The sequence below is a fragment of the Podarcis filfolensis genome (genome assembly GCF_964270895.1).
Source record: "Podarcis filfolensis genome assembly, chromosome: 14".
Taxonomy (NCBI): domain Eukaryota; kingdom Metazoa; phylum Chordata; class Lepidosauria; order Squamata; family Lacertidae; genus Podarcis; species Podarcis filfolensis.
In genome coordinates this window covers 39,177,281-39,197,490 of record NC_139616.1, presented here as the reverse complement: position 1 = coordinate 39,197,490, position 20,210 = coordinate 39,177,281, and the positions used below count along the sequence as shown (strand labels likewise).

At 45.5% G+C, this 20,210-nt stretch overlaps 2 protein-coding genes across 8 annotated transcripts in view; both read left to right on the top strand.

The window, feature by feature from the left end:
• The window catches only part of UMOD (uromodulin), a 268,506-nt gene that overhangs the window by 148,813 nt on the left and 99,483 nt on the right, over positions 1-20,210 (top strand). The window lies entirely within an intron of this gene.
• Positions 7,781-20,210, top strand: part of GPRC5B (G protein-coupled receptor class C group 5 member B) — a 30,057-nt gene continuing 17,627 nt past the window's right edge. Inside the window, exons 1-2 of one of the 7 annotated variants that reach the window (XM_083585328.1) lie at positions 7,781-8,185; positions 19,035-20,052. In XM_083585328.1, the coding sequence (XP_083441454.1) occupies positions 19,044-20,052 (1,009 nt within the window). In that variant the 5' untranslated portion in view covers positions 7,781-8,185; positions 19,035-19,043. Of the gene's footprint in view, positions 8,609-8,871; positions 8,891-17,233; positions 17,248-19,034; positions 20,053-20,210 lie in introns of those variants that run through there. The other 6 variants (XM_083585331.1, XM_083585330.1, XM_083585329.1 and 3 more) reach the window with 6 other exon arrangements.

Sequence of the window (20,210 nt, the reverse complement as noted above, 5' to 3'; positions counted from 1 at the left end):
ATCGACCAAATATGGATAACTAGAAGTCTGGCACCTAAGGTGAGGAAGGTGGAAATCTGCCCCAAAACATGCTCCGACCATAACGCCTTGAGAATGGATATGACATTGATCCCAATCGGCTCCTTTAGATGGAAGATGAATGATGGCCTGTTTAGAGACCAAAGAATTGTAAAGAAAGCCCAAAAAACCTTAAAGGACTATTTTGAGATTAATTTGAACACTACGGTGGAAAAAAGAACTATCTGGGATGCAAGTAAAGCTGTGATGAGAGGGTTCTTGATTCAACAGAATTCCTTAAAGAAAAGACTGCAAAATGAAAAGAAAGATAAAATTCTGGAAAGTATCAAAGAGTTGGAGAAGAAGTTAAGATCTAACCCGAAGTCCCAACCGATTCTGAGAGAAATTAAACTTTATCAGGCGCAATATTCCAAGCTGATAAATCAGGAAATAGAATGGAAGATTAAAACAATGAAACAAAAAACTTTTGAATCGGCAAATAAATGTGGGAAACTGCTAGCTTGGCAGTTGAAAAGGAGACAAAGATTAAATACAGTAACAAACTTAGAGGTTGAAGGAAGGAACATTCAGAACCCGGGAGAGATTAGAAAGTGCTTCCAGAGGTATTTTAAAAAGTTATATACTCAAGGGCCACAAGATGAAATAGAGATTACACAATTTTTGGAGAGAAATGGATTAGCAAAGCTGTCAGAAGAAAATAGAACAATTTTAAATGGCAAAATAACACGACAAGAGATTGAACAGGCCATCCTGAGTCTGAAACAGGGCAAATCACCAGGGCCAGATGGACTGACCTCTAACTACTATAAGACATTGAAGGATTATTTGATACAACCTTTGTTGGAGGTCAGTAATGAAATAATGGAGGGGAAGAAGGCGCCTGAATCGTGGAAAGAAGCATTTATCACATTGATTCCAAAGTCAGAAACTGAAAAGACACAACTCAAGAATTACCGTCCCATCTCCCTTTTAAATGTGGATTACAAAATATTTGCAGATGTTTTGGCACGAAGATTTAAGAAAGTTTTAAGTGAGATAATCCATAAAGACCAGGCAGGCTTTCTCCCGGGCAGACATATGTTTACTAACACAAGGAACATCATAGACATATTGGAACTTTTACAAACAAACATAAACACTAAAGCAGTTTTAATTTTTATAGACGCGGAGAAAGCCTTTGACAACATATCTTGGAAATTTATGAAGGGGAATTTAAAAGAAATGGGAGTGGGACGGGGGTTTGAGAACGGGATTGAGGCAATATATTCAGAACAAAAGGCTAAACTGATAGTTAACAATGTGGTTACAGAAGAGTTTAAAATTGAAAAAGGTACACGACAAGGCTGCCCGATTTCCCCATTACTGTTTATTTCGGTTCTGGAAGTGCTCCTGAATATGATTAGGGGGGACCGGTTGGTGGAAGGGATTCAGGTCGGAGCGAAACAATATAAACTTAAAGCTTTTGCAGATGACCTAGTTCTGACATTACAGGAGCCGGAGTCTAGTTTGAAAAGAGTACTACAACTGATTCAAAACTTTGGTCGAGTGGCAGGATTTAAGTTAAATAAGCAAAAAACTAAAGTTTTGGGGAAAAACGTGACAGATATTGAGTTGGAACAGCTTCAGAAAGAGACAGAACTAAATGTGGTTAAAAAAGTTAAATACCTAGGGGTAAACATAACAGCAAAAAATCTGAGTTTATTTAAAGATAATTATGAAAAATGTTGGTCAGAGATTAAGAGAGACTTGGATAGTTGGTCAAGACTAAAACTTTCTTTGTTAGGCCGAATAGCTGCCATCAAGATGAATGTATTGCCAAAAATGTTATTTTTGTTTCAGACACTGCAGATTGTAGACAAGACAGAGTGCTTCCGGAAGTGGCAGAAAGATATTTCTAAATTTGTCTGGCAGGGCAAAAAGCCCAGAATCAAATTTAAAATATTAACAGATGCGAAAGAAAGAGGGGGCTTTGCCCTGCCAGATTTAAAGTTGTATTATGAAGCTGCAGCTTTCTGCTGGTTAAAAGATTGGTTACTTCTTGAAGATACGGATGTCTTGGATTTGGAAGGTTTTAATAATGCGTTTGGATGGCATGCATATTTATGGTATGATAAAGCTAAGATAAATAAGGCCTTCAAGAACCATATTGTCAGAAAATCAGTTTTTAATGTCTGGACAAAATATAAAGACTTACTGGAGAATAAAACTCCGAGGTGGCTGTCACCCCTGGAGGCTAAGGCTCGGAAAAGAGCCAATATGGAGGCCAACTGGCCAAAATATTGGGAGATAATAGAAAAGGATGGTGACAACTGGAAATTGCAGAGTTTAGAAAAGATGAGAGACAAAGTGCGAGACTGGTTACACTATGCTCAGATTAAAGAAGTGTTTAAAAATGACAAAAAGCTAGGATTCCAAGTGGAAAAGTCAAAGTTAGAAACTGAACTGTTAGAACCTAAGACTAAGGTACTTTCAAGAATGTATAACTTGCTGCTGAAATGGAACACACATGACGAAATGGTAAAATCAACAATGATAAAATGGGCGCAGGATATTGGGTATAATATTATGTTTGAAGATTGGGAAAGGTTGTGGACCTCTGGGCTGAACTTCACTGCATGTAATGCGTTGAAGGAAAATGTGATGAAAATGATGTATAGATGGTACATGACCCCTGTTAAACTGGCTAAAATATACCATTCGTCTGATAGCAAATGTTGGAAATGTAAGGAAAATGAAGGAACATTTTTTCACCTCTGGTGGACCTGCCCTAGAGTGAAGGCCTTTTGGGAGAAGATATATAATGAATTAAAAAAGGTGTTTAAATACACCTTTACTAAGAAATCAGAGGCCTTTCTCCTGGGTATTGTCGGCCAGAGTGTGTTAAAAAAGGACAGAACATTCTTTTTGTACGCAACAACAGCAGCAAGAATATTAATTGCCAAGAATTGGAAAACTCAGGAGCTACCCACTGTGGAAGAATGGCAGATGCAACTGATGGACTATATGCAATTAGCCGAGATGACCGGCAGAATTCGAGACCAGGGAGAAGAAAGGATGGAAGAAGACTGGAGGAAATTTAAGATTTATTTACAAAAATATTGTAATTTGGCTGAGTGCTGAATTGGATGCCAGTGCAGACAATTGTCTACCATTAAATTAGATTTAAGGCTGAATTATATGTCAAACCAAATTAAGATTATTAATTAAGATGAGTTAAATGATAATTTGTTTGAAATTAATTTAATAATGATGTAAGTGTATGCGGGAGGTGTGGGGGAGTCCCATGTAACAATTGAGAGATGTTAAATGGACAATGATAAGTGGTGCTTATCTAATATATGCTTTATTTGAAAACTTCAATAAATATATTATAAAAAAAAAAATATAAAAACCTTTTAAAAAAACAGAAAAATCCATTTTCCAAGATTAAAGTAGGTGGAGGAGACCCAGTTGTCTGGCTGGTAATTCATCCACGCAGCCGTGGAACAGCTCAAAGCTCCCAAATTTCAGTAACCTGGAATAGCTTAGGTCACAACCTTCTATTTTTCTTTTAAATTGTTTTCATTGAAGATTTTCTTGGGTTACAAAAGTACATGCAGCGTCTCTGCTTTCAGTTCACAGAGTCCTTTCTACAGATCAGTTATATTCAATGTGAGGCTATGGCGATCACACAGGTTCCCCGGATGTTTGACGTCTATTGATCCCTGTGCCACCACTGTGATTGCTTCCCCACTGCCACCAACCCGTTTCTCTCAGATACACACAGACAGTTGTTAACATTAAATCAAATAAGCAAGTTTATTTTATAAGCATTGTTTCAGATAATTTTTCTTGTCAGATTCTTAATCTTAGCTTCTTTACCGGCCTATACCTTCCTAATAACTTCTAAGTGATTATTCCAACTGTCTATCTGACTCCTCCTAACAGTTCCTCTCACTCTCTCACATCAAAACTAGACCAACCCACAGACTTATCCTCCCTCTTGCTTCTCCAACTCCCAACTGACTTCCAAACAACTCCAACTCTAACTCTAACTCCTCCCCTTGGGTTCCCACTGGCCAATCACTTCACACTCATTTAACCCTTTCCTTATGACCCACCTAGGAGGGCAAACGCCACAGAGGCACTCATGTTATAGCCAGTATAAGTTTGGAGAAGAGGAGAGGTGGGGAGAGAGAGAAGGGGGGAATGCTAAACTTTTGTTCTTTTACATAGTGTATGTGCGAGATTTTTGTGTCACTGTCACGAGAGTAGGTTCTATTTCTATTCATTTATATTTTATCGCATGTGGTGGTCTTGTAGTAAAGTTAAGGCTTACTGGGAAATGATATACAATGAAATGAAAAGGATGTTTAAAATAACGTGGTGCTTTTTTTTTTTAAAAAAAGAATCCTTTCTCTTGGGAATTATAGAGATAGAACTACCTAAATTGTATAGAAATTTATTCATGTATGCGACTACAGCAGCAAGAATGTTACTTGCCCCAAAATGGAAAGAAGAAGAAGTCCCAGCAAAGGAGGAATGGACACAAAAACTTATGGAATATGCAGAAATAGCAGAAGAATAAGAAATCAAGATAGCAAACTTTTTATAAAAGAATGGAAATGGTTTATGGAATATTTACAGATAAATTGTAAACAGATAAAAACACTGGCAGAATTATTGCACTAACCTGCAGCTACATAAGAGTATATATACAAGTAAATGAGTAAGTTAAGTTGGATATGCAGAAGATATTAAAAATAAATTTATGGAACCGCAGAAAGAGGGGAAAGGAAGTCAGGTTTTAAAATGTCAAAATGATTGTAAAATCATTTGTAAAAATCCATCCTCCAGGATGTAACCAATTTGAGCTTTGGCGTTGCTACAGTTTCTTCTCTTTTCAACGGTTCTACTTTGGGTTCTGCTGTTTTCAAATAACGTTTTCCTACAGCCTTTGTCTTTAGTAAGGATTTTAAAACATGGTAGCGACTTTCAATGTTTGCTAAGGCAGAATAGTAACAGATCAAGGTTTCCTAACACAACAAACTGGTGTAAAGAACCCAGATTCACATGCTGCAAAGCCATCCCAATGATCATTTGTTTTGCATTTATTGATCACCACCATCACTTTGCTATTTACTAGGCTTGATTACATTGGTTTCTCATTTTCATCTCCATCAAAACATTTATAATTCTTTATTCATTCATCTGTTTAGTATATAACGACTCCAGAGCTACATGTCATGAATTCTCTTTTACTTTTTTTTTAAAGTAATATTTATTAAGAGTTTAAAGATTACAGAAAGAAGAAAAAAAAGTTAAACAAAACAATACAATACAATACATAAAAAAACAAAAAACACTACTTATCTTAACATAACAGAAACAAAAACAGAAACAATTAAAAACACATCCAATATTTCCATATCTTGTCTTTCATTTACTTGTTTCATCGACCTCCTCACACCTCCCTTTTTTGTATTCTAGTTCAGTTAGCTATTTCAGCAAATCCTTTCCATCTTTCTCAATTTTTGTCCTATAATTTATCTTAACACAGACTAACCTTACTTTTTCCCCTTTGGCCCATTAACAATCTATTTTTACTTAATTCTTTATAACATTTCTGCTAAAGCCATATAACTTCATTCCAGCATCCTTCTAACATTCATTAATTTTACAATGTTTCTGTAAATAGTCTTTAAATTTTTTCCAATCTTCTTCCACCGACTCTTCTCCCTGGTCTCGGATTCTGCCAGTCATTTCCGCCAGTTCCATGTAGTCCATCAACTTCATCTGTCATTCTTCCTGGATGGGTAAATCTTGTGTCTTCCAATGCTTTGTGATAAGTATTCTTGCTGCTGTTGTAGCATACATAAAGAAAGTTCTATCCTTCTTTGGCACCAATTGGCCAACCATGCCCAGGAGAAAGGCCTCTGGTTTCTTCAGGAAGGTATATTTAAATACCTTTTTCATTTCATTATAAATCATCTCCCAGAAAGTCTTAATCCTTGGGCATGTCCACCAAAGGTGAAAGAATGTACCTTCAGTCTCATTACATTTCCAACATTTATTATCGGGCAAATGGTAAATTTTTGCGAGCTTGACTGGTGTCATGTACCACCTGTAAATCATTTTCATTATATTCTCTCTTAAGGCATTACATGCCGTAAACTTCATATCTGTGGTCCATAACTGTTCCCAGTCAGCCATCATAATGTTGTGTCCAACATCTTGTGCCCATTTAATCATAGCAGATTTCACCGTTTCATCCTGAGTGTTCCATTTCAATAGCAAGTTATACATTCTTGACAAATTATTAACTTTGGGATCTAACAATTCCGTTTCCAATTTTGATTTTTCCACCTGGAAGCCAAGTTTTTTGTCCAAATTATATGCCTCCATTATTTGGTAGTAATGGAGCCAGTCTCGCACTCTATTTTTTAATTTTTCAAAACTCTGCAGTTTTAATCTGTCTCCCTCTTGTTCCAAAATTTCCCAATATTTCGGCCATTTGGCCTCCATATTGAGTTTTTTCTGAGCCTTCGCTTCCATTGGTGACAACCATCTTGGGGTTTTATTTTCTAACAAGTCCTTATATCTTATCCAGACATTAAACAGTGCTTTTCTGACAATATGGTTTTTAAACGCTTTATGTGCTTTGACCTTATCGTACCACAGATATGCATGCCAACCAAATACATTGTTGAAACCTTCTAAGTCCAACACATCAGTATTCATCATTTTCATATGTTGTACTTGATATAACTTTATCTCTTTCAGGATCTCCTGTGACTTTGGTTTCGTTCTCAATTTCTTCTCTCCTTCCTTATTTTCTCCAGGATTTTATCTTTTTTCTCATTTTGAGCTCTCTTCTTGATTGCATTCTGTTGTATCAGAAATCCTTTCATAAGCGCTCTCTTTTACCTTTTTTGTTGCTGCTCTTCTAGTTGCAACAACAGAGTTGAGAGGGACCTCAAAGGCCACCTGCCCTGTTGCTGCTGAAAAATGCTACGCCCTGTATTGATACAGTTTTGTCCTGTATTCCAGGTCTTCTCTCTCTCTCTCTCTCTCTCTCTCTCTCTCTCTGTGCCAAGTTAGGGATCATCTCCAAATGCATGCGTTTGAAAGGATGCGTGAAAAGTCATGAGTCAGAGTAGCCAAGCGCAGAAAGATTTACAAATTCACGTGCATGTGTGTGCGCACGTGCACGTGTGACAAATTCCAGAGGGGCCATCCTGTTAGGCTGCAACAGATGGTAATGGATTGCTCTGTCTGAAGTCACTTCAGATGGGCGGGGGAATGTCCCCCCAACCGCTCCACCCCACCCTGTCCTGTATTTTGCCAGAACAAAGGAGGTCCTATGAGAAAAGTCAGTTAAAGGAAAGTCTCATCCCCTTGGGAATCATCTCAATGAGTGGAGAGTTCCCAATGTAAAAGGGAAAGGCGCATCACATAAAAGTCGGGGGGGACGGACGGACGGACAGAGGGCTGCAGTTCCTAACTATACTTATCTGGGAGTGAGGCCCATTAAGTCCAACAACAGGCCTTCCTTCGGATGGCACGCGGCTCTGAAGGCGCATCTTTCCGGCGGGAAATACAAACCACCCAACCAGCCAAGACCCCTCCCGTCCAACCCTCCTGCTCCGGAGTGGCCGTTCCATGAATCCGGCGCGGCGCCCGTTCCCTTTCCCACCCGCGCGCGGCTCGGGGGGCGCTGTGGGCCGCGAGAAGCATCCCAGGAGCCGGGCGAGAGGAGGAGACGGTGTCGGAGGCGGCGCTTGGCCGGGGCGGGGCAGCTTGGACGGCGCGCCTGGCGGGGCGCAGGCAGCTCAGACGCGGAGCAGGCGGCGAGCGAGGCGCGGTGGCCAGGGCGCACGGTCGGGGCTGCCCAGGGTGTCCTGCGCGCGGCGGCTGCCCGGAGGGCGCCCCCCTGGCGCCTTCGCTGCTCCTCCTCCTCTTCTCTTCCCCATGAGCCGGGCCGGGGGGCTGGCCGTGCATGTTGCTGCAGTTGCTGGGGAGGCGGCGGCGGCGCCGCGGACGGGTCTGCTGAGCGCTCCGCTCCCTGCGCCCCAGCCGCGAATGTGACCCTGCGCTCGGGCTTGTGCGCCTCGGCTCCTGCGCCTCGCCATCCGGCTACTCCGAAGGAAGGAAGGAGGCAGCCAGCCGGCCGGCCGGCCAGCCAAGGGTGAGAGAGGCAGCGCGGTGGGGAGGTGGGTGAACGGGATGACACGGGACCCTGCGTCTCGTGAGAAGAGGCGACGTGATAGAAAACGTGGGGAGGCGGGAGAGAAGGGGAATCTCTCCTCCGGACACGTGCAGCGGCGCTTTGCAAGTTGCTCTTGAAGCCGGCCCTCGGAGAAAAAGTGTGTGAGGGGGGAACGGGAAGGGTGGGGCCCGTGCACGGGCAGTTCACACGTTACACCAGGCAGAGCTGTCTCTGCACCGGTACTGGCGTGCGCTTGCCCGGCTCCTCGAAGGTGGACGCGGACTGTACACTCCCGCAACCTTCCGCATGAAGGTCCAGTTCCAACGTTTGCGGCCACAGATCTGTGCGCTCCTTGGATGTAACGTGGGAACATCTCCGGAGAATTAAAAAGGTGGCGTACACGTGCGTTTGGGGAATGGTGGGTTTTCTTCCCCCCGACCCCTAACTTATTTTTTAAAACTGGATGAAGAAGTCTTGCATAACTTGTGTGGAGTTTTGGGAATCATGGAAGTGATGTGGGTGCCCCCCCCGCATGGTATCGTGTGTAGACCCCACAACCGAGACGCTAGAGATACGCGGGGGGAGGGGCGGTGCCATAAAAGACCCGGCCGTCTGCAGGTAATTTATTAGGACTTCAGTTCCAGGGAGTGCAGAGAAACGTAACTTCCAAGTAAACTGCGGGTGGTAGGATTGCAAGCCCTTCTGTTACAGCCTGGTGCAATATGTGCGTGTGTGTGTGTATCTAAAGTTGCACATGCACATCCCAAACCCCTCAAAATATTTGACGAGGTTGTTCTGCGTTACCGCATTGCATTGTTTTGGCTAAACAAAAGGGGGGAGTAAGTAAGGGGTGATTATTTGGAGCTGTTGTTTAGGGGAGTTCAGAACTTACTGGAGAGTTGGGAGTCATTCTTGAGGTTATTACTCACAGAGCATACGAGAGCAGTGTATAAATATATATGCTCACATTTGCTGAGCTCAAGAGAGAACTTTGGCTAGCTTGTTTGGAAGGGGGAGATTGTGCTCTTGTTTGTTTATTTGTTATGGGAGAATTGTTAAACCTTACTCCTAAGGGGAGCTAAATGGGGAAAATAAGTCTTGGGAGAGGAACAGGGTTGAGTTCAAGGTGCTTAAGAAAGCTACCTTTAACCAGACCATCTAGCACAGTTACTTGCCAGGATTTCAGACATGGGATTTCTCTGTCTCTCTCACTCCAGCCCTATCTGGAGATGCCAGAGATTGAATCCTGGGACTTTCTGCCTGTAAAACATATGCTGTGCTGCTGAGCTGAACCTTTCCCCAATAAGCTGTGGGTGGGGGGGATGCCTAGCCCAGCCAGAGAGGCAGAAAACTCTCCCTGCAAAATGTGGTGCATTGACCTCCCTTTCCTGGCTGGGGGAAGGAGGGGGGAGGAAGCAGCTAGGTTTGTTCTCCATGCCTCCTTACTTTCTGTTAATGCTTTATTGGAGAGGTGGATAGAGAATATTCTTTGCATCCATAAGCAAACCGAGAACTAATCAGGTGCTGCGTTTGGGGCTGGATTTGAGGGTAGAGGCCTGATGCCACATGCTGAAGAACAAGCAGGCAGCACCCCCCCTTCCATGCTTGGTGTTTTTGTTTGTTTGTTTGTTTTTGGAAGTATTGCATCTTGCCATAGAGAGGGTGGGAAATTTTCTAGAGCCTAAAACTGCCTAACTGCAGCACTGGAATTAAAGGTCAAATAGAAAGAGGGAAGGTATCTGTCGGGCTTTTGTGTTCTGCTCTTCTTGAGGCTGGGATGGGGGTGGAGGAGACCTGGGAGAGGGGGTATGTGTGCCCCCCCTCCACCAGCACGTGGGTGCCTTTGTGAGATTAGTGGGGCTAAGCTGTGTGTATGTGTTAGCTGGCTTTGAGCCCAGGTCTAAGTTCCTCTAACCACTATGCTGTGCTACCTCTCTGGCTTTGTACTCGCTAGTATACGACATCAGCATAGTCCTTTGCTTGCCTGCTCCATAGTATTCCAAGGAGAGTGAGTTTAGGACAGCCTGTATCTTGCTGCAGAACCGAAGTCATGGGCATGGGATGGAGAGGGAGCTAAAATATGGGTTTGGATTGGGCAGATCTTTGAAGAAATCCCGAAGGGTGCTGCTGCATTTTGTCCTGTTCTCACAGTGGCGATCCAGATTTCTGTAGGAAGCCCCCAAGCACAGGAGCTGAGCACAACTCTCCCTGCTTGCGATTCCAAGCAAATAGCTTTTGGAGGCAGACACTGTTGGCTGGTGGAGGTAGGACATAGAATCAGGGCTGGTAGCCAGGAACTTGCATATGGACTTTCCTTTCCTTTCTTTCTGTTCCCTTAGACACAAGGAAGAGATCAAGATGAAAGAGTGTCAATCAACTCACCCCCACTTCATGCAGTTTTTTGGGGGTGCATTAATGGCTGTTCTTGCTCTTTGCTAGCTGGGAAATAAGGGAACCCCTGGCTGGTGCAGCTGATCTGAATGCAAGCTAAAAAGCAGGCATAGGCAAACTCCGGCCCTCCAGATGTTTGGGACTACAATTCCCATCATCCCTGACCACTGGTCCTGTTAGCTAGGGATGATGGGAGTTGCAGTCCCAAACATCTGGAGGGCCAGAGTTTGCCTATGCCTGTGAACTGGCAGTACTCCCCCCTCTGCTCTGCGTGGACCAGGGTCCTAAACAGAGGTGAGGAACCTCCAGCCCAGAAGCCAGATGTGGCCCTCCAGACCTCTCTACCTGGCCCTTGAAGCTCTGCTCAGGCCACACCCCACCCAAGCCACGCTTTCCCCTCCCTGGAATGTAGAGTCATAGAATTGTAGCGTTGGAAATGACCCCAGGGGTCATCTAGTCCAACCCTCTGCAATGAGGCCTTTGCAGTTTGGTCATGCTTCCTGACTGCTTGGATGGAGGACAGAGGAGGGCGAGTTTGAAATGGGCTGCTGTGCAAAGGTAAATTGTGTTGCTCCCCACCGACTTCAGCCTCTGATCCTGCCAATCACAGATGTGTGGCCCCCAGAAGGGAATGCAAAAAGGTTGGGTCTGAAAAAGGTTGCTAAGCCTGGATGTTCAATATGTTCTGACATCCGGGTCTCGAAGAGCATTTGAGATGCACCTTTTGGACTCATTTATATTCCCTGTGCCAATGTGCAAGCTTTATGGTTGTGCAGAACTCTTTCTTTGCCCCAGGAGGATTACGCATATTCCAAGATAATCAAAATCTCGTGCTGAGCTCAAGAATGGGTGTGAAGAGCGAGGGACCTGGAGAACTGGGGCAGCTGCTTTTGACAAGTCATGCTTGTTCAGTTGTTGCTACACAGTTCATAGAATCATAGAATCATAGAGTTGGAAGAGACCACAAGGGCCATCGAGTCCAACCCCCTGCCTTGCATTTATATTTATTGGCTTGCATTTATACCCTGCCTTCTTCCAAGGAGCACGAGCTGATGTACCTGGTTCCCTTCACCCCTATTTTATCCTCACAACAACCCTGTGAAGTAGGCTAGACTGAGACACAGCAACTGGCTTCAGGGCCAGATGAGGATTACATAGAATTGTAGAGTTCTGAGGATCATCTAGTCCTGGGTTTCCCAAACTTGGGTCTTCAGCTGTTGTTGGACTACAATTCCCATCATCCCTAGCTTGGTCAGGGATGATAGGAACTGTAGTCCGAAAACAGCTGGAGACCCAGGTTTGGGAAACCCTGGTGTAGACCAACTCCCTGCAATGCAGGAATATGGGGATTGAACCTGCAACCTTGGCATTATCAGCACCACGCTCTAACCAACTGAGCTATCCAAGCTCTGGAACCCTGGTCTCCCCCTGGTCCTAGTCTGACACACTACACGCTCCGGCTCTTGATACAGTGTGTTTATATGCAAAGAACTCGGCAAAGCTCACTTGGTCCACAGCTGCGGCAGATTGACAGCTCTGATCCCACCCACCCCCACCCCCTTAGCCCAGATGGAACTGACATGCTATTGATCTTTGCAGCAGTGGCGGGGCAGGGGGAGTGGGGGCTTAAATGCAAAGCTTCATTATTAGGACCACAGTGCCGCTGCTTCTCTAGAGAGAGATAGAGAATTAGCTCCATAGCAGACGGGCAGTCTGGAGCTGAGACTCTGGGTGGGGGATTAGGCTGGATATAGGGCAGTCAGGAAAGAGGGGGAGGGGCAGGGGGCTGCATCCAGCATATGGGGTGATTGATAGGGGGTTGAATGATGGGGGAGATCTGCTTGGGGTGTCTGCATGCCAGCCACTGGAGAAAGATGGCAGATAAGACTGACATGATGGGATAGAGAATTGGAGGGGGGTAGGTGTCACCCAGAGGGGATTAAGAGTGGGGCACACTGTTTATGTGCTGTGGTGGGGAGAGTGAGATCATTGTTCATTTGCCTATCCCAGTTTCGGCCCTGATCTGAGCAGCCACTTACAGAGAGGGCTGATTAAGTTAAATCTCACATTGCTTACGTACTGTGGGTTGGAGTCAACCAGCTTCTACTCAGCTGAAATGAATGGGCCCTCGTTAGCCACAGCCATTAATTTTGGGCAGAAGTTGACTATGACCTCATAGTCCCCTGCCCCAGAATCCCAGGAACTGCAGTTTGCTAAGGGGGCTGAGAGTTGTAGCTCTCTGTCAGGGGTGAACTACAGTTCCCAGAATTATTTGGGAGGCATGTGTTTTAAATCTATGCTATGTATACAGGGTTATTGGTGGGGGAGGAGATATCCTTCTGCCAGCCTCTTCTCTCCCTCCAGGCTCTGTTTAGTCTTGGAGCTCTGTGTGTGTGGATGTCTGGAAGGGGTGCATAGGAGCCCCCAGGGTCCGTTGCTGAAGTGAACGATGGGTCTGGCGTATTCCATTTGCAGAGCTTGCATTGGAGGTGGGAAGTTGGGCTGGGAGAGAGCAGAGCTTTTTGGCAGGCGAGGACCCCTTTGCAGCTGGATCTGTTTATTATTGCTTAGTAAGTGGGTGGCGCTTGCCTCTTCTCCACCCTTAAAAAACAAGCCGTGACTTCTCCACACAAGCTCTCTTATTTACACTTGTTTATCCGGAGGATAACAGGATTTCCTCTGTGTTGAACTGATGCACTTATTACACTGGCAGTCTTGTCAAGCTGCAGTGAAGGGCCGGACCCATGAAAATCCGGGTGGTGGCGTAGGGTGCCCTTGCCATGCCCATCTGTGTCTGCAGTGATTTATTTTCCTGTTGAAGCCCAGAGGGATGCTTCTTTTGAAAACAAATAAATAGAATCCACAAAGCAAGGGAAGGATGCAGCTTCAAATACCGTATTTTTTGCACCACGACACTCACTATTTTCCTCCTAAAAAGTAAGGGGAAATGTCTGTGCGTGTTATGGAGGCAATGCCTCTGGGTGGCATGCCTATGGATTTTCCTCCTCTAAAAACTACATGCGTGTTATGGTTGGGTGCGTGTTATAGAGCAAAAAATACGGTACATCCTTACGTTCTTGGGTTAACGGAAGAGATCCAGTGCAGAGGTTAAAGGTAAAGGTAAAGGGACCCCTGACCATTAGGTCTGGTCGTGGCTGACTCTGGGGTTGCGACGCTCATCTCGCTTTATTGGCCGAGGGAGCCAGCGTACAGCTTCCGGGTCATGTGGCCAGCATGACTAAGTCGCTTCTGGCGAACCAGAGCAGCGCATGGAAACGCCGTTTACCTTCCCGCTAGAGCAGTACCTATTTATCTACTTGCACTTTGACGTGCTTTTGAACTGCTAGGTTGGCAGGAGCAGAGAGCGAGCAACGGGAGCTCACCCCGTCGTGGGGATTCGAACCGCTGACCTTCTGATCGGCAAGTCCTAGGCTCTGTGGTTTAACCCACAGCGCCACCCGCGTCCCTTAATGCAGAGGTTATCTTGCTACAAAATCTAGTAATCCCTCAGTGATTTTTTTTGTTGACCATTCTTTATTAAATCTGTTTTCTTGCCTGAAGGAGATGGGGTGGCCAATAGCAAGCAATGAAATGTCTTTAAAACAATTCCAAATACAGACACGGGCCTTTTAAGGGTCTTCCCACTCCTGTTGTAAATGGAGCAAAGCCTGCAATCAAACAGCAATCAGACTGCTAGCACATTTGCAAAGCTAAGCAGACTGGCCCTCATGGCCTCTGACTCAGGAATCCATTCCCTAATATGAAAGGCCTGGACAAAAGATTGCTTGCTTGGTGGTGATGAGAGCTACATGCTCAGAGGCACTCTTTTATCATTTGTGTATTTCCAGTGAGGTGAGCCCTTGCTTTCAAAGCAGGTTTCCATGATGAGGTTTGGCTGAAATAAAAGTGTTGCTCTACATCTGTGCTCCTATGCAATGATGGAGATGTTGGCAGGACACTTGACTGTTCACGCAGAAGGTCTCTGTTTCAATCCTCAGCATCTCCAGTTTAAAAAGGACCAGGTAACCGGTGATAGGAAAGACCTGTGCTCAAGACCCTGGAGATTTCATGCTACTGGGCTAGGTGGACCAATAGTCTGACCTGATAGTCTAAGCAAGGCACTATGACCCAGAGCAGGAATAAGGGGACCCAGTGCCTTCTGGGTGCTGTTGGACTCCCAATTCCCATCAACCTCAGCCAGCATGGCCAGAGTTGTAGTCCAGCAACATCTGGAGGCCTGCAAGTTTCTCCATCCCTGATGGGGACCAAGCATGGTGTCTTGCTATTGTTGGGAGTCAAGCAACAACCCTTGCAATAAGTTACCTGAACCAGTGGGGTAGGAGGGTGATAAGGCAGAAGGGCAACCTGTTCTTCCTGCTCTCTCTTAGTAACTGCTTGTTGATAAAGTAGATCACTTCCTTTCCTGCTTCTTCTTCTTCAAGTTCAGCCAGTAGCAGCATGTGCTAGTCTTAATTCTTGGCTGCCTCTTGGTCATATTTTCAAACTTAGAATGGCTTTGTTCTCCATTCATAATAAACTTTTAAGTTGTATTGGTCCTTCCAACAAGCTGCCTTACCAGACTATTTCTCTCTGTACACCCCTGCAATGTATTTACCAGACTTCCAACAGTTATGAACCACCAATTGGACTGCAGCCCACCATCCTATCTTTTGTGACTACCCAGGTGCTTGCCAGTGTGCTCCTCCCTTTTGGGGGGAGTCCAGAGCAATCGGGGAAGATTGTTAAACTGACAGATAGGCTGCTAGAAGGTACCAAAGCTGCAGGGCAGTGGAGGAATTAGATGCAGACCAACCCTTGGTCTTTTTTAAGCTCCTCCCCCCACCTTTGCTTTGTAGATCGGATGTGACTTGCTAGCCCTTATGATTGCAGAGATAGATTTGAATATGCAATAGCCGAAAATAAGGAGAAAGCCTGCAGTAGCCTTCAATGGTTGAGTGACTTACCTATCCTTGGCCACATTACCATCTATCCAACTAGGATTCAGATCGAGCCCTTCCGTCTTCTAAAAATACATTTTTTACTCCACCTCCCCATGTCCCCGAACAGGGTCATAATTCCTCTTAGCAGCCGAAGTGTAGAGCTTTCTGTCTCTCGTGCAGCGTTGTGCAGACTAAGGAAACCATTGTGGCAGTTCTGCATGCAAAGCACATTGCCATTATTAATTATTGCTCTGCAGCCACGTATCTTCGTCCGCCTGATCGCCGCTCAGCTGTCATTTGTTCCGTTATCAGTCAATGCAGCTTATTCCTTGGATCTGGCGGGGAAAGATTGGGCAGAAATCCGACTCGGCAGCAACTCTGTGGCACGTGGCAGGGTCTGCTTTTGCTTCTGGAGCTGCAGCAGGGAAGAGAAATCCGCTTCAAGAGACAGAGTTAGGTTTTTGCAGTAGCTCTGCAGAGGTGATTCCAGGCCTTTGAATCCCTGGGTGGCTAGAATATTGATGGTGCTACGAGGAACTATAGAAAAGAACTGAATTTGCCCCAGTCAATCTGGAAGATTTGAGCAACCTGATCTGGCACCTGAAACACTTCTGTGTCACCCAGGGCTTGGGAACTTATTTCAGCTGGAGGGCCAACTTAAATTTTCCAGGGGCCACATTCCATTGGCCCATCTAGTCCAGCATCCTGGCTGGGTGCCTAATGCAGTCCTCCATGCCATCATAAAACATCAGACATTAAAAACTTCCTGGTACAGGGCTGCTTTCATATGTCTTCTAAAAGTTGTGTAGTTTCTCATCTCCTTGACATCTGATGGGAGGGTGTTACATGGTCGCCACTACTGCTAAGGCCATGTACTTGGTTCCCTGTAACTTGGCTTCTCGCAGCGAGGGAACCTCCAGCATGCCCTTGGAGCTGGACCTCAGTGTCCAGGCTGAACGATGGGGGTGGAGATTCTCCTTCATGTATACTGGGCTGAAGCCATTTAGGGCTTTAAAGGTCAGCACCAACACTTTGAATTGTGCTTGGAAACGTACTGGCAGCCAATGTAGATCTTTTAGGACCGGTGTTATATGGTCCTGGCGGCCGCTCCCAGTCACCAGTCTAGATGTTGCATTCTGGATTAGTTGTAGTTTCCGAGTCAGCTTCGAAGGTAGCCCCATTTGATTGCCTGGCATGGGAAATGGAGAAAAGCAAATCCACAAATCTCTGGCTTCTGCTTGGCTCAAATGTAGTCAATTGCACAAAATCACTTCTGTTACTCTGCCTCCTGCCTTTGGGTGGGCAGCCCTTGGAAAGTTACACACAATAGGATGCAACCCTCAGCTGAAATAGCCTCTGAACCAGCCCAGTCTAGTCTATTCTCATGGGGCAAAACTGTACAGTGTCTTGGGCAGAGAAGGTGTTTCCTGTCAGCTGCTACTACCCAACCTTTTCAATGGGGGAGGCAGTTTCACACCAGCTCGCTCTGCCAGTTGTCTCCTTTATGGCTTAAAGGGGATTTTCTACCCTGCCCAACCCTATCTCAGTGGAAAGGGGAAATGAAATACAACTTGAGGCTGACTCTGAGTGGTTATCCATGCTGCGTGATCTCTCGGGAAACAGACTTGTCCTAGAATAGCTCGATCACATGGGGGGTACATGACATGAATAAAATATCCAGAAAAATGAAGGAGAAACCTCTTGGAAAGAGTGAGCTGCCTTGAAACCCTCTCTCATTACTTGTTTGGGCAACACTGAAGCAAAACAACTAGCGCAGAATAATTGCACACCCGGAGCCAAAGGCAGTGGGGGGGGGAATGCAAGTTCTGATCATCTGACGTTTGCTCTAAAAGGCTGTTTATCACATCTCTTTCAAACATGCGTGCCGAAAGGAATTGCTTCTCCACACGGCTTTCCATGAATCAATGCATTGTTTGATGCGCTGAGTACTGTACAAATTTTCTCCTTTATTTAAAAGTTATATATACCTGCTTGGGTCATTGGTGGGGCTTGCTGGGTAGAGCTTAGGCTGAGAACATTAAAGAGAGTGAGGAGAACCCTGCTGGGTCAGACCAAAGGCCTGTCTTGTGGGGGGGGGGGAGAGAGAGAGAGAGACCGTAGGTCCCAGGGACCAAATGCAGCACCTGAAACCCCGCCCCCCTCTGGCCCTTGGGATTTCCCCCCATTTCACACCCCTGACTAGCCTCGCTTCACACCCTCCTTGGGTGTTTTTGCATGGCTGGAATTGAACTCTTATAATGCCCATGGGCTTGCCTGGGTGGCAGCTAGAGAGAGATGTGAAACTAGACAACAGAAACAGAAACTAGCCAACTGTACAAACTAACATTTACATGTGTTACACTGCCCAGTTCTGTCTCTGGCACCACCCATCATTGGCAAGTACCCCATCCTCCCAAAAATGGTCCCCCATCCCTGGACTACACCAACACTATACCTTCAAAGCACATTCTTTCCCTCAAAGAATTCTGGAAATTGAAGTTTATCTCAAAAGAGCAGGTGGCCCAGCTGTGTGCCTTGGTCTGGACGCTTTAGTTCTTTCGGCCACATATTGGGTGCTCACTTTTCTGAATGCTGCTTGGTTCAATAATAGCAACAATAATCAATATCATTGCTTAGTAGTAGCAGTAATTTTATTACTTATACGGTGCCCATCCAACTGGGTTGCCACTCTGGGCAACTTCCAACATAATATAAACATGGAGCAAAACATCAAAGATTAAAAACCTCCCTATACAGGACTTTCTTCAGATGTCTTCTAAAAGTTAGATAGTTGTTTATTTCCTTGTCATCTGACAGGAGGATGTTCCACAGGAAGGGCACCAATACCGAGAAGGCCCTCTGCCTGTAACTTCGCTTCTCACCCTGAAGGAACTCCAGAAGGCCCACGGAACAGTTAATAACAACCCATTATTATTATTATTATACAAGTATTAATAACAATACATTATTAGTTAGTTATAATTAACTAGTAATGTATTGTTTCTAGTTTCATTTGTGAACTGCTTCTTGCGAAGCCTCTCAAAGCGATTGCAACATTCAGAAAAATCATGCATAAAACAACTGGATATCTATTAAAACAAAATTTAAAACCCAGTGCCAGTACAATGGTACCTCGGGTTAAGTACTTAATTTGTTCTGGAGGTCCGTTCTTAACCTGAAACTGTTCTTAACCTGAAGCACTACTTTAGCTAATGGGGCCGTGCCACCGGAGCACGATTTCTGTTCTCATCCTGAAGCAAAGTTCTTAACCTGAGGTACTATTTCTGGGTTAGCGGAGTCTGTAACCTGAAGCGTCTGTAACCCGAGGTACCACTGTACTGTGATCTATATGTAACAAGCAAAGCAGGTCAGAGTTCTAGCCTGCTCAGGAATTATTATTTGGTTATGAGGGAAGCATTCTATCATGTTAGCCCCACCTGGAAATGGAACATAATGTAACATTCTTCTTTGTATCTCCTCGCCTTCTTTGGTTTCAGGCAGGAAAAATGACCCCTTTCCCAACTGTGGCCCTCCTCCTCCTCCTCTTTGTGGTGGGCTATGGATCATCGGAGAATTCCAGTACCTCCAGAGGGTGCGGCCTGGACCTTTTCCCTCAGTATGTCTACCTGTGTGACCTGGATGCCATCTGGGGGATCGTCGTGGAGGCGGTGGCCGGAGCTGGAGTCTTGACGACGCTGCTCCTCATGCTGATCTTGCTGGCAAGGTTGCCGTTCATCAAGGAAAAAGAGAAGAAGAGTCCGCTGGGGGTCCACTTCCTCTTCCTCTTTGGGACCCTGGGCCTCTTCGGGTTGGCCTTCGCCTTCATCATCCAGGAGGATGAGACCATCTGCTCAGTCCGCCGTTTCGCCTGGGGAGTCCTCTTTGCGCTCTGCTTCTCGTGTTTGCTTGTCCAAGCCTGGAGGCTACGGAAACTCGTCCGGCACGGCAAGAGCCCGTCCGGGTGGCAGCTGGCCGGTGTCGCCGTCTGCTTTGCGCTGGTCCAAGTCATTATCGCAGCAGAGTGGATGATACTGACAGTCGTGCGGGACGGGAAACAGGCCTGCCGTTACGAGCCGATGGATTTCGCGATGGCTTCCATCTACGTTATGTTTCTGATGGTGCTGGCCCTGGGCTTTTCTTTCTTCACAGTGTGTGGGAAGTTTAAGAAATGGAAGAAGAACGGCGTGTGCCTCATTCTAACCAGCTTTTTCTCAATTCTCCTTTGGGTTGCTTGGCTGACTATGTACCTCTATGGTAATAATGAACTGAGGAGAAGAGACCAATGGAGTGACCCCACTCTGGCAATAGCACTGGTGTCTAGTGGTTGGGTCTTTGTGATCTTCCACGCTATCCCGGAGGTTCACTGCTCCATCCTCCCATCCCAGCAGGAAAACACACCTAATTATTTTGATACTTCGCAACCGCGGATGCGGGAGACTGCTTTTGAGGACGACCTGCAGCTTCCGCGGAGCTACATGGAAAACAAAGCCTTTTCAATGGATGAGCATAATGCAGGTAAGACGCTTAAACCACAATGTGTTCTTTGCAGGGCAGGGATGGGTCTCCCGCAGCCTTCGAAATTGTTGTAGGGACTACAGTTCCCATCATCCCTGCCCATTGGCTGTGCTGTCTAGGACTGAGGGAGAGTTGGAGTCCAGCAACATTTGGTTGGC